Raw genomic sequence first — 12500 nt, forward strand, 5'->3', positions numbered from 1 at the left:
TGGATGAGTCTGTGCACATGATGTGTCCATGCACACGGATGTGTGTGCACCTGAGCACCTCTGCGCAGCAGCAGCAGGTGGGCTGCTGCAGGGCTGTGGGCATGGAGCCGGGATATCAGGTTTGCTCTGCTTGCGGGCCCTTGTGTATTTTGTGGCTCCCAACATGTTAAAAGTTCTGTTAAAACCTGGAGTGTTCTTCTATAGGTCTTCCTGCGTGTTGTCCTCGTGCTGGTTTTCAGGTAGGGGAAGGCTTGGCAGGGTTGGTGTACTACATTGTTGGTATTCCGGGAAGAAAAACCCATGCTCATACTTTATAAGCCTGATTTGTGCTGGAGCTCTTTGGGCAGCTCATTTCTGAGCGGGCTGTGAGTGACTTCCCCCAAGGTCACCACTGACCGTGGATCGCTCCTCTGCCCGTAGACTTCCCTGCACACATGCAGTGTCTGAATTGCTGCTTTTGTATCTTCCGACCACGCTGCAATGCTCACCCACCAGTGTACGTACTGCTAGAAGACCAGGCAGCTAAAAGACTAAAATGCACTGTGCTCACTTGTAAAAATTGGCTTTGTAATGTTGTTCCTTTTTATATGGTTGAAGAGGTGGTTGCGCTTCAGATTTTTTCCTTTTTCGGTTGTTTTTTAAAGAGGTCAAATGTATATGAAGTGCATGTTTAACCCTGAGCTTTCTGTTTGTACATCTTGGTGTCGAATCATCTGCATGAAGGACGCGGTAGTGCCATGTCTGAGCTTGTCCCCTTGTGCTTTAGCCAATAGGAATTTCTCTAGGTCGTTGAGTTTTCCCCCAGATGATTTTCTTTAATGTTTGGTTATTTGAAGACATCAAAACAAAACATCATGGTGGCCCTTTGTTTTCTTACAGTTTAAATATAAACAACAAAGCCTCGTGGTTTGAAGTTAATTTGTTAGTGTAAATAAATTTCTTGCCAATGAGTATTATTGTTGTTAGACAACGAATGCAATAAAATGAGAAATCCTGAATCTTTATTAGAATTTGTATCGAGTCCTCACTTTCCTGCCCATTCATTGGTCATTCCAGAAGAAGTAATAAATGGTAAGCACGGCTTTTGTCTTCTCCTTCCTTCTGTGTTGTTCTGATCCCAGCTGTTGGCCAAAGTGTGGCTCCTGGGCATCAGACTGGATCTCATTTACAGTCTGCAATGGTGCAAAAAGAAGTAAATGTAAGTATATACAGGGTAAGGAAAGAGAACGACTTTTTTTCTCGGTCCTTTTCTCTTGGTAAGCGGATGGAACACAGCACGCAGTGTTCTGCTGCAGGCTGCTCTCACACTGATGCTGGTCAACATTTGTTGTTCTAAAAGCCACTTTCATATTTTACACTGTAGTGTAGTTTAGCTGCAATGAGTGTTTCACACATTCAAAGTACAAGCACTTCACCTGCTCAACACACTAATAATCTTTTTTCTTTCTTGATTCTATATTAGTAAAGCATTAAATTAGGAAAGGGGGAACACAGTGCCCACTCTGTTGGTCTTTTGGTGGCTTCACCCCTGGCAGAACCCAGGCCAGGAGCTCAGCGCAGGACGGGAAGCCTTGGGGCCTCAGCTGGGCTGCCCAGTAGCCACATCACTGTTGCTTCCTTCCACTGACACAAACAACACCTCCAGGGTGTAAGAGCAGCCCCAACCCATAAGCAAGAAGAACTTAATTAAAACAGATGCACTGTTAAGTAACTGGAAGTCCAAAACTGACATGTAAAATGTGTCTGCTCAGCAGCATCCTGAGACTGGAGTCGTTATGCTCATGTCCTTGCTGTGCCTCTACCTGTGGGCAGGCTGCTACAAAAACCTGCTGCAAGGGAACAGTTAAAATAACAGCTGTGAGGGAACACATCCCTCATTTTGTGAATGGCCCAAAACAAAAGGAGTGTGACAAGCTCCAGCAATTTGTCGGTTTACACCTGGAGATGCTGGCAAAGGTGAAGTATATCTTTGATCAGCTGTTTGTAAGAATGCTGACGTAAATGCTGGCTGTTAGACAGCCACAAAGTAAATGCAGTCCCAGCACAGGGACCGCTTCAGCTGTGTTACCAGCTCTGCTTCAGGACATGATCTCTTTATTACAAAGCACTTAACCTGCTGGAGAACAAATAGTGAGAACAAATAGTGACACAAGCCTAAAGTGGCACTGCTGCCCAGATTGTTGTGGGAGCCCCATCCCTGGAGATGCTCGAAGTCAGGTTGGATGGGCAGCCTGAGCTGGGGGGGGGGGCACTGCGGCAAAGTGCCCACCTGTGCTCCCTGTGCTGCACCAACCATGGCTAAGGCATATTTCACTGGAGGTGTCTGGGAGTTGTTTTCCATTCTTTAAGAAAAACAAGGGTTGTTTAAGCTCCCTCTGGCAGGCTCAGTAAGAAACTGCTCAAAAGTGATGCCCCTCTTTTCTCAATAAATGAAGCTGAAGCTGTGGTAGGAAACGGTTTAAAAAGGGAAGACAGAAATGAGACTAAAATGTCACTTAAAATAGCTCATAATATATCATTTAAAATATCATTAAAATATCCCCTTCCACTAATTTCTGAAGTATTAGGGAAAGCCAGCAGCAGAAAGGCTTAGAATCTTTGAGTTGGAAGGGACCCTTAAAAGCCATCTAGTCCAACTCCTCTGGAATGAACAGAGATACCTACAGCTCCATTAGGTTGCTCAGAACATGGTACAGCCTGACTTTGAACGTCTCCAAGAATGAGGCACCTGCCACCTCTCTGGACAGCCTGTGCCAGTGCCACCTTTAAGAAAAGAACACTCAGTGCAGTCCCAAGGAAAGCCTTGGTCCTGTGACATGAAAGCACAGACTGGTAGTTAGCAATTCCCATTAACAAAACTGATTTTCTCTGAGAAAAAACAAACAAACAAACAGGAATATAGCTGTGAAAGATAACTTGAAGACTGATGGTTTCAGTCATTTATCATCTGAATTTGAAATTCGGCCATTTCCTGTACTACTGCATAAAACTCTCATTTTGGAGAGGCAAGAATGCGTCCCATGGCTCTGGTCAGCTTTTATCAGAGCAGTCCTGTCCTTACTAAATCTAGCAGAAACTAGGTGAGCCCACCAGGAATTAAATCCCACAACAGGCCTTACCAGGACAGCTATAGCTCACAGTACAAGGCTCTGTGGTAGACAGTGCCAATGAGCAGTTTCCTGTTGTAGACTGTTGCCACCGAGGTCCCCTGCAGCACGGAGCCATTCTCAGCATAGACGCGTGTCACCGTGGGCTGCTCCGCCAGGATGTTCTGGATGCGCAGGACCTGCCAGGGACACAGATACTGAAATCTACTGTAGGCAGAGGGCACATCAGGATGGTAATTTAAACAAACGAGCATCATCTGCTGCTGCTAACCACGATGGCTTCACCATGTGGCTCCTGTGATAGGACCACAGGTTCTGCTTCAGGGAAGCACGATCCAGGAAGACCTGCTATTTGGATTCAGTGCAATAGAGAGGCTGCCCCAGCACAAGGAATGTGCCTGTTTTCCTCCAGGCTAAAACATCTTCTACTCAACATCTTCTCATTTCCAATCTTTTTCAAGGCAGAGTAAACAACCGCCCAGTATCATAAATCCACAGCTACGAAAGAGGATTGCCTCAACTTGTGTCTCATGGGAAGCCCCGGACAACACAAGAATCAGCCACCTGCACGCCCTGCTGCCAGCACCTCACTGATGCCAGGAGGAGGAAGCATGGCAGTGTCATCTGCTGATGGACTGCACCTGCAGACATCGTTCCAGGGAGAGTGCTCCTGGCCCTGCCCTGTGCTCAGCCACTGCTTTGGTTTGGCAGAGGGGTGCTGGCTCAGTAATTAACGCAGTCCATCAAAATCTGATTGCTCAGCCACAGCTGCACAGAAAGCAGCCTAAGGAGTCTGGCATGACTGAACTCCTACATGAGAATTATTCAGCTGTCTCCTAAGGATCCAAATAGGTGTTTGTAAACTGAGTACGTGGTACTCAGGTTTCCCCCGTGAGAGCAGAAGCTCTCAGCTAGGAGCCAGCACAGTCTTTGCCTTCACAGAGGCTGTCCAGGCACTTTTCTCTGTAACCCATAGCTAAGGATGGTTTGGACGATGGCACTTTCTGGCGCAGAGATAGCCCAGAGACATCTCCCAAAAGTCACCTCAGAGGCAGGAGGGTTATCTGGGTCATTGTAGAATAGCTTCATCCCATTTGGATGGCATCCTGTCCAGATATCCCCAGTGTCAGGATCAACAGACAAGTTATCGGCAAGAGTGTCCAGCTGCAGCGTCTGCCCAGCACAGAGAGAGAATAAGAAAAAGAGAGATGTTAAAGCTGTCAGAAGCCCTGGAAGTTAAATATAAGATTGTCTTATTTTCAGTCATAAACAATAAACCTATTCAAGACTCTCATCTCACATAACCCAGTCTGACTGTATTTCATTATTTTCTCCCTCAACGATCTCTTCCTTCCCTGCCCACTTTATTCCTTCCTCCATGCCATGAGCCTGCTCTGAGATTCTTCCATTATCTACCATGCTCATGTCGGTTACTTCTGTTCTCTGAGGACGCATCCAGGCTGCCTGGAGCAGACTTCCCCTGCAAGATCCTTCTCTGCTGGTGGGACGTGCTGGTAGGACCCACAGCTCTGCAAGGCGTAGGAGTCACAGAATCATAGAATTGCTCAAGTTGGAAAAGACCTTAAAGATCACCATGGCAAGAGCCGTTCCAACCAGAACATGGTGCATGAGCAGGTTAAAAGTGGAAGCATAATAGGGACTACTCTGTCCAAAATTCACATATGCCTCTTTTTCTTTTGGAACTGCAGCACCTTACCTTGACATGGGTTAAATTCCAATCAGCATGCTTTTCCATAACATGGACATTATGATCAAATATATCTGCAATATAGATGTACCTTCAAAAGAAAGTGCCTCTTAGCAATGTGCACAAGCAAGCAAACACCAAAAACAGTCAGTTCCTCCTGTGTAAGCCCAGCTCTTCCTGCAAGGAATTTCACCTTATAGTCCTTGTGTAGTAAAAGAAGTGTCAAGCAGGCCAGAGAGCAGAGCCCACTGAAACACTGCTCCACACTGTTCCAGTTCTTCTATTAAGACACTGAAGCAGGCCTTGAAGAGTCCAAATCTACTTTTTTTTTTCCTTTTTAAATAAATTTAAGTTTATTTGTCTAAACCACACGACAGGCTAACACCAGGGGTTCAGACTGTAGGACTGTACAGCCTTCCTCACTTTCAGAAAGCCTGCCCTGTTAATCCTTGGCAACAACACACATGACTTTCTGTACCAGCTGGTTAGAATGCAACAGCCTTTGCTCTCATTGCGTATAAACCACCATACAGAACAACAAACATTGCCTGCAGCTAAAGACAAAGACATGTGGCTTCTGTTCTACAAACCCATTGCATCACCTATGCTTTACAGGTAGCATCTTGCCTCACATGAGCCAGGGCAGCCACTGACCACAGAGGATCCTACGTATCCACCTAGGACTTGGGGATTCTTATGTGTGGTTGAATAAAATCTGAGGCAAGAAGAAACCTACTTTTTGTCGGGTGAAATGTTAATTCCATTGGCTGAATAAAACCCAGCTGCCACTTCTTTAACTTCTTTTGGACTGTAGTAAACCACATTTGACCAAGTTAAACCCAAGTACATTTCCAAGAACATCAAGATGAAGTCATAGAAGTAGTGGTCATTGGTAGCGTAAAAGCTGTCAGGCCCCACAGCTACTACATCATTCACACTGAAAAAGAAAAGAGAGAGAGAAAGAAAGAAAAGAACGAAATGAAAGGTATGAAGAAGCACCATAAGACTGCACAGAAACCAGCGAGAACACAGACACTCCATGGTCACAAGGGGGCTGCAATTACAGCTTTCACTTCAAACAATTTTTACAATCACTTGTTGTTTAGAGCCTCCCTTTTTAGTTCTATTTTCCCTTTTTATGCACCAGAATTATGCAGTGCTGAAAGCTGAACAGGATGGTACGACATAAACAGGAAATCTGGCTACCTGCTTACAAGACCATGGAAATTTTTCTCTTTTGATTACATTCAGCTGGAAACCAGAAAACCAGTAGGAGTTGTGACAGCTTTATCTTTCAGGCTACCTTTATCTTACAGTCATTTTGCAGTAGTACAAACCAAGAAAATTCTGTATGGAAATGAGAGAAAAGAAAAAGCTAGAAGTATGTTTACTTTTACAAAATAACAAATTCAGAATAAAAGAGTATCTGAAGATTCCTATCTGTGGGGAACTGAGAATGGGTTACATGAGAGAAGTAATGGATGGCAAACTGAGCTAATTCACTGGCATCAATCTCAGTGGAGCTTAAGGCTGACTTAGTGATACAACTGTTAAAACTCTCATTACAGAAGAGACTGGAGGAATACCATTTTTAATGGCATGAAAAAGAGAAACCAGACATCTGGTTAAAGACAAATTAGCCTGTATTAATAATACCCTAAAATCAAGAATATCCGACTTTGGATTTTACCAAAAAAGCTTGTTCTTTTGGCTCCAATACCTTGTCAGAAGGTCGTGTCGAATGGTTTTCAGATGTAGAAGAGAATTGTCCTCTTCCATAAATTTAAACAATTCTACTGTGCTCTTCTGGTGTGGATGATTCACAACAAAGAGGTACACGGTGTCATCTTAAAAGAAGGAAAAGGAAAAAGCTGGATTGCACTAGATCTCTGCAACAGTAGGGTGGAACTGGAATTTGGGATTTGGTGCATTTCCCTCCGGGCTCTTCAGAGGCAGAATGATTACCAAAATAATGCAAGATCCAATGCAACTGGATCCAGATCTCCATCTATCCACTGACATGTCTCAGCCTATGGAGCATTGCCATGTAAACGAAACTTTTACTGTTTCTACCACAATGGAAGAAAAATAAGGGCTTTTTATTAGTGCCCAGGCCATTGGATTTTGCAGCCTGATGTCTTAGAGTGGCCGGTTGTATGGAATATAGCCACAGTCAGCTGGGAAGGAGGGATGGAACCCCAGCAAATTTGGTCCCCTTGGTTTACTTACCATGTTTCCCGAGAAAGCTGCAGTCAAGCCTTCGCTTTTAGTCTGTAATATTGCAGTACCTTTACCCAGCTGTGTTGGTGAGACACTAAATTGGCCACCAATTTCTCCGATGGAACGTCTCTTAAAGGATGCCTGCCTTGGGGAGCAGGTGAAGCTGCAGGAATGGCTCTCTTTAAGCATACTCAGGACTTCTTAATTGCCTTGCTTAAAGCTCCAGTGAAACAACAGGGGAAAAGAGGGGAAGGACAGCACAGAGGGGTGGTCATGGACAGCCACTTGTTGCCTCCCTGCTGTCTGGCCTCTCCTGATCAGTGAAGCACGTGTCTCCTGTAGACCCCTGAACCCAAGGGTGACAGATATAAACTGGCAAGATTAACTTTACGTGGCTTTCACCTTTTCAAACATCTCCCATGCTTTCTTTCCTTTCAAAATAGAGTGCATCTTTCTGTCTTGGACATTTTGAGACCATGTGCAAAGGCATTTGGTTCAGCAGCCAACTTTTAGAAAAGAACCCTCAAAAGACCAAGTGCCTGAAAACTGTTTTCTCTCCCACAATATGTTGGTTACTGGGGGTACAATGCAAGGCCCCAGACACATTTCTGCTTGTAGCTGTTAGGATAAGGTTTACTACCATCATGGGTTAAAGTTCTCCTCACCTTTGTCTATGTAAGTGCTGATCCCATGAGGGTTAAACGATCCCAAATCAAATCCACGGCTGATTCTCAGTTCAGATGCTTTTGGCTTTTTTTCATTCAAATCCATCAAAAAAATTTCACCTGGCTTGTCTGGTGCAAGGCTCTTCAATCCTGGGTATTTCAAACCCTGTAAAACCAAAACATAAGAAGATCATTTCTGGCTGAAAGGTAAGAGGAGCACAGCACGACTGTAAATGCAGGAGCCCTGTTGGAGTCTGCAAGCACACACCAGGTTTGCCTTCTGCTCCAGCCACCCGCTGCAATGCAGTAGGGGAATAGGCTCTGCTGCCCTGGTGAGCCCTGAAGCCATGGAACAGAGGGAACTAGCTGGGGCCCATGCTGCATGGACAAGGCCTCCTACCCTGTGCTGGCTCATCTCCTGTCCTTCCCCGGTGGGAATGGGACAGTTCTCCTGCTGCTCCTCCAAGCTCCTCGCATCCTACAGCCACCATCAAGGTGCCACCAGCCCCACCATGGTGCCATAACACCATACCAAGCATCCCTGCCCTGGCCACAGTGTCTCCATGGGCCAGCACTGAGCAGAGCCCAGGTAGAGGGCTTGGACTGCTGCACCAGGAGACACCAAAGCCCCCGGCCTTCGCCCAACCACTCTGGGGCAGCACAGTTTATCCAGGCTCTACCTGTGCTTCAAACCACCCCATGCAAAGATGCTCTTGGGGGAATGAACTGGAAGACCAGCACAGCCAAATGCATCCAACAGAAACATGGTAAAGTCATGGTAAAGGGCAGGGCTGAGGCAGCTCACACTTCTGACACAGACTTTCAGATGTGCCCAGAGCACACAAATGAAAAAAAAAACAGCTTCTGTTTTAGAAAGTAATTTGTAGGCCTCTCTTCCTGATTACAAAGAGAAGTTTGAGAGTGGATAGCCTAAAAGCAAAAAATCTCTCAACCGGAAACAACAAAATCACCACACAAAATGGTGTGTTGGTTTTGCTTTTATTTTAAGACAATAAGAAGTTAGCACTCCTTTTCTACAAGGGAGAGGTTTTACATTTCAACATTTCAAGTAAGCAGCAAGAAAGAAATTCAAGGTTACGCAAGTGCAATGGGATACACGTGTGAGATCAGCAGCCAGCACTGTTGTGTTGAGGAGTGCACTTGCTCAAGCAAGGAAACACTGGTGAACACAAGTGAGGTCTGGGCTGACATCCAGGCTAATAGGAACTAAAGAAACCATCTTGCAGGCTTCATCTATTGCCTCTGCAGATCAGGCAGAGCCTGCCCCTGAACAGAGAGGGATACTTACAGAGCTGATGAAAGCCAGTCCATTAGGAAGGATGTCAATGTCTTCTGAACCAGCTTCTGCAAAACAGAGATAAAACAGTTTCTGTCAAAAGATACAAAACATTCCCCACTGAAGAATCTCCTACTTAGCACAATTCCAGCTCACACAAAGCTACTGTCTCATACAGCTGCTTGATAGATAAAGTCCAGCAGAAAAATTCAACAGAGCACTAAAAGCGAGAGCAGCACTCTAGGTTAGGCAACAGCTCTGGAATCACCTCTTTTTGGAGGCTTACATGTCCCCCCAGCACCGCATGCCCTGAGCGATGCAGGATGAGCCACCTGCTTTTGGCAGCTCTGCTTTGCAGCAGACCATCAGTGCAGGCTCTGGATTAAGGGATTTCCAGGGCAGGACTGCAGGGATCACTCAGCTCCTATGCCCACATAAGCCAACCCAGTGAATTTCACACACTGGCCCCCACACTTGGTTAAGTATTATAAGCAAATATTTAGTTAAAGCTCTTGAGTGACAGAGAGCCTGCTCTATCTTTAACAGCTGAGGGCTGCCTTAGACCACGCTTTTAGCTGTGGGTAATCGCTTCCAGTATTGCCAGTTCTTGCTAGGAAAAAAGAAAGACTAGCTCACAGAAGAGAGAGTTAATTGGAAACGGACAGTTAAAAAGCACAAGTTTGGGATGGGAAGAATGAAGGGAGAGCAATGCAAATTCGGGCACTTCTCAGCCATCTTATGGTGTGTGTGAAAGAGGAGCATGGCAGGAAGAGCCAGGAAGGCTTGGCTTGTTCAGTGGTTCACCTCCAGCAGAGAGAGGGGACCACAGGACTCTGTGTTCATTGGCAAAAGAGAGAGGATTCATCAGGTATCAGAAACTGTTACCTATGCCACATTGCCTAATTGTGCCACAACAGAGGCGTATTCACCACATTATCTACATAGGTTGTAAAGAAAAGTTCAACAGACCTAGAAAGCTAGAAACATGATTTACTCTGCTCTTCATTTTATCTTAGTACAATGTCTTCTGCTGATGCAGCTGACAAAAGCCTCACCTGGGTTTCGTGTCCAAAGGAAGTGAGTATCATGCCTATATCGCATGAATTTCTCCAAAATGCAAGTATTTCCAGCAGGTTCTGCAGCACCTTCTGGATCTTCAGCAATTGCCTCAGGACACACCATTAGTTTATTATAAACTAGTGATGTGATTAGACACCCACAGAATTCAGAAGATAGCGCTGATTCTACAAATGTGGCCCTTTTCACATATTTCTAAATGAAGTTTAGGATGATCTGCAGCTTTTTTGTTTGTTCCATGCTGCTTATATTGCACAATATTTGACAAGCAGAACAGATCAAAGTCTTCAAAAAGAGAGAAAGGATGAAATTGTGCAGAAATAAAAGGGCCCACTAGAGAATTCCATTTACTCTAGGTTTGCTTCCTTTAACACGGATGCATCGTTTTTAAAGTAATTATGATAAACTGCAGCAGCTGTCTGTGTTTCCATGTGCAGCTGAAGACCATTCTGCACCCAGCTGATCCAGCTCATCACCTGATCATTAATTAATATAATTAATATTTAAAAGAGTGACAGACTCTTCATTCAATGGTATCATCACATTTTAAAGGGAAAAGGCCCAAGAGGACTGAGATGCACAGAAAAATATCTTTATGCAAAGTGTGAACAAACTCAGAGATATGAGTACAGCAAAAGCCCTGGTTTGAACAGTGCTACCTATGCAGCACTTAGATACTAGGGCTGCAGCATATAGGGCTGAGCAATACAACCCTTCTGGAATTAATTTTGGAAGACACTTGCAAAATTGTTATTTCTATTTCTGCCAGATCAGACCAAGTTAGGTTCACGTTTTGAATACTGGGTCAGAAGGAAGCTGAGGCTAGGGGCAAGCTCAGTGCTCAGGGCCCAGTTCACAGAATCACCAAATTGTAGGAGCTGGAAGGGACCTCCAGAGATCATCAAGCCCAACCCCACCTGCAAAGCAGCCCCCTACAGCAGGCTGCACAGGCAGGTGTCCAGGCGGGTCTTGAATATCTCTAGAGAAGGAGAATCCACACAACCTCCCTGAGCAGCCTGTGCCAGTGCTCCATCACCTTCACTGTGAAAAAGTTCCTTTGCAGGAACAGAACTGATGTTCTGTAAATAGATCTGCAGCAGCCGCATGGAAAGCCAGGTGCTCAGAATTCACCAGACTGCCATGTAAATGTCAGGCACAGAAGTTAAGATACTGTTTGGAAATTAAACAAAGCTATAGCTGTGATTTCCAGCTCTTCTTTCCTCATCAGCAAGCATTTTGCAGAAGTCCTGAAGGACTTCAAAGTAATAGTAAAGAGCAATATGCTTAAAAGAATTACTGAGAACACCAAACGAGCGCGACTCTGAGTCCTGCACGAGTAAATTACAGCTCAGTCTTGATGACTAGGAAAGATTTTTTCAGAGGCGATTTCTAATGACTTCTCCTGCACATAAGCTCAGGCGAAGGAACTCTGCACACAGCTATTCACTGCAGCAATTTGACTTTACAGACATGTTTGATTCTGACATGAGGATTTATGAAATGACATGGTGACTCAGCAAGCTCAAAGGCGAGGCTCTGAGTCTCACCTGAAGGCTCCTTACCCATGCAAAATCCATGCAATTTCAGTAGAATTTCCAAAAACACTACAAAGGGGGAAAAAACCGCCAATAAGCCGCTGCCGAGCTTAAACAGTGTGATCTAGGGGAAAGGGAGTCAGATTGCGTGTTTAAAGGTAATCGTTTTACACTCTGGTTAAAGTGAAGGAGAAAAAAAAGTAAGACAGAAACATTCCCATGCGCTAAACACAAGACCTAGAGTACAAAGTCAACATTGTAGCCACTCAGTTGAACCTCTTCACAAACCGGACTGGGACGACAAATATCACCCTTCTATACACGTATATATACTTATTGAAGCATTAAATACCAATGAAAAAAGAAGGGTGCCAAAAGAATTTTTCAGTATAATTTTCTTCCTGTGGCTTCTCTCCACCTGAAAGTCTGCTTGGCAAAATACAAACGCATGCCAGCAAGCGAAATAACACGTTGCATTCAGGCTGAGGCTCAGAAGCTGCCTTCAGCAGTCAGTTTCAGAAGAAGACCGGACAGAAGCAGAGGACTCAGGGGCTCTGAGCACCTACCGATCCCTTTGATGAGCCGGCAATTCGGGAGGGCTACAGGGTCAACTTCTCGTGTAGCATTGAGTCTGTTCCTGCAAGAGGAAAGAGCAGGTTAGCAAGTTAACAGCACACACAGCCGCTGCCGAGCAGGTAATGCTCCTGGCTATCTCTGCTTTATTGCCTGCCATATCTCAGCAACGAATCAAACACTGAACAAGCAAAACCCAGAACTGGCAATGTTGCCGCAAACAGCTGGAATGGTTACATGCTTCCCGAGATGAAGCTTTCACGATCTCATGCCACCCACCCCAGCTAAAATGACAGCCACGCTCTCTTCAGGTTCCAG

The 12500-nt window shown here is 45.1% G+C and overlaps 1 protein-coding gene across 1 annotated transcript; it reads right to left on the reverse strand.

The window, feature by feature from the left end:
* Positions 1–985: 985 nt before the first annotated feature.
* LOC100303695 (serum paraoxonase/arylesterase 2) lies at positions 986–12249 on the reverse strand (the record flags this gene model as incomplete). The annotated part of the gene is given in 9 exon segments (NM_001303187.1): positions 986–1172; positions 3120–3286; positions 4152–4280; positions 4825–4906; positions 5552–5752; positions 6536–6662; positions 7701–7866; positions 9010–9065; positions 12176–12249. Coding segments are annotated over 8 exon segments (994 nt in total), but the record flags the coding sequence as incomplete, so codon positions are not given.
* Positions 12250–12500: the final 251 nt, after the last annotated feature.

Source organism: Meleagris gallopavo, chromosome 6, assembly GCF_000146605.3.
Source record: "Meleagris gallopavo isolate NT-WF06-2002-E0010 breed Aviagen turkey brand Nicholas breeding stock chromosome 6, Turkey_5.1, whole genome shotgun sequence".
Taxonomy (NCBI): Eukaryota; Metazoa; Chordata; class Aves; order Galliformes; family Phasianidae; genus Meleagris; species Meleagris gallopavo.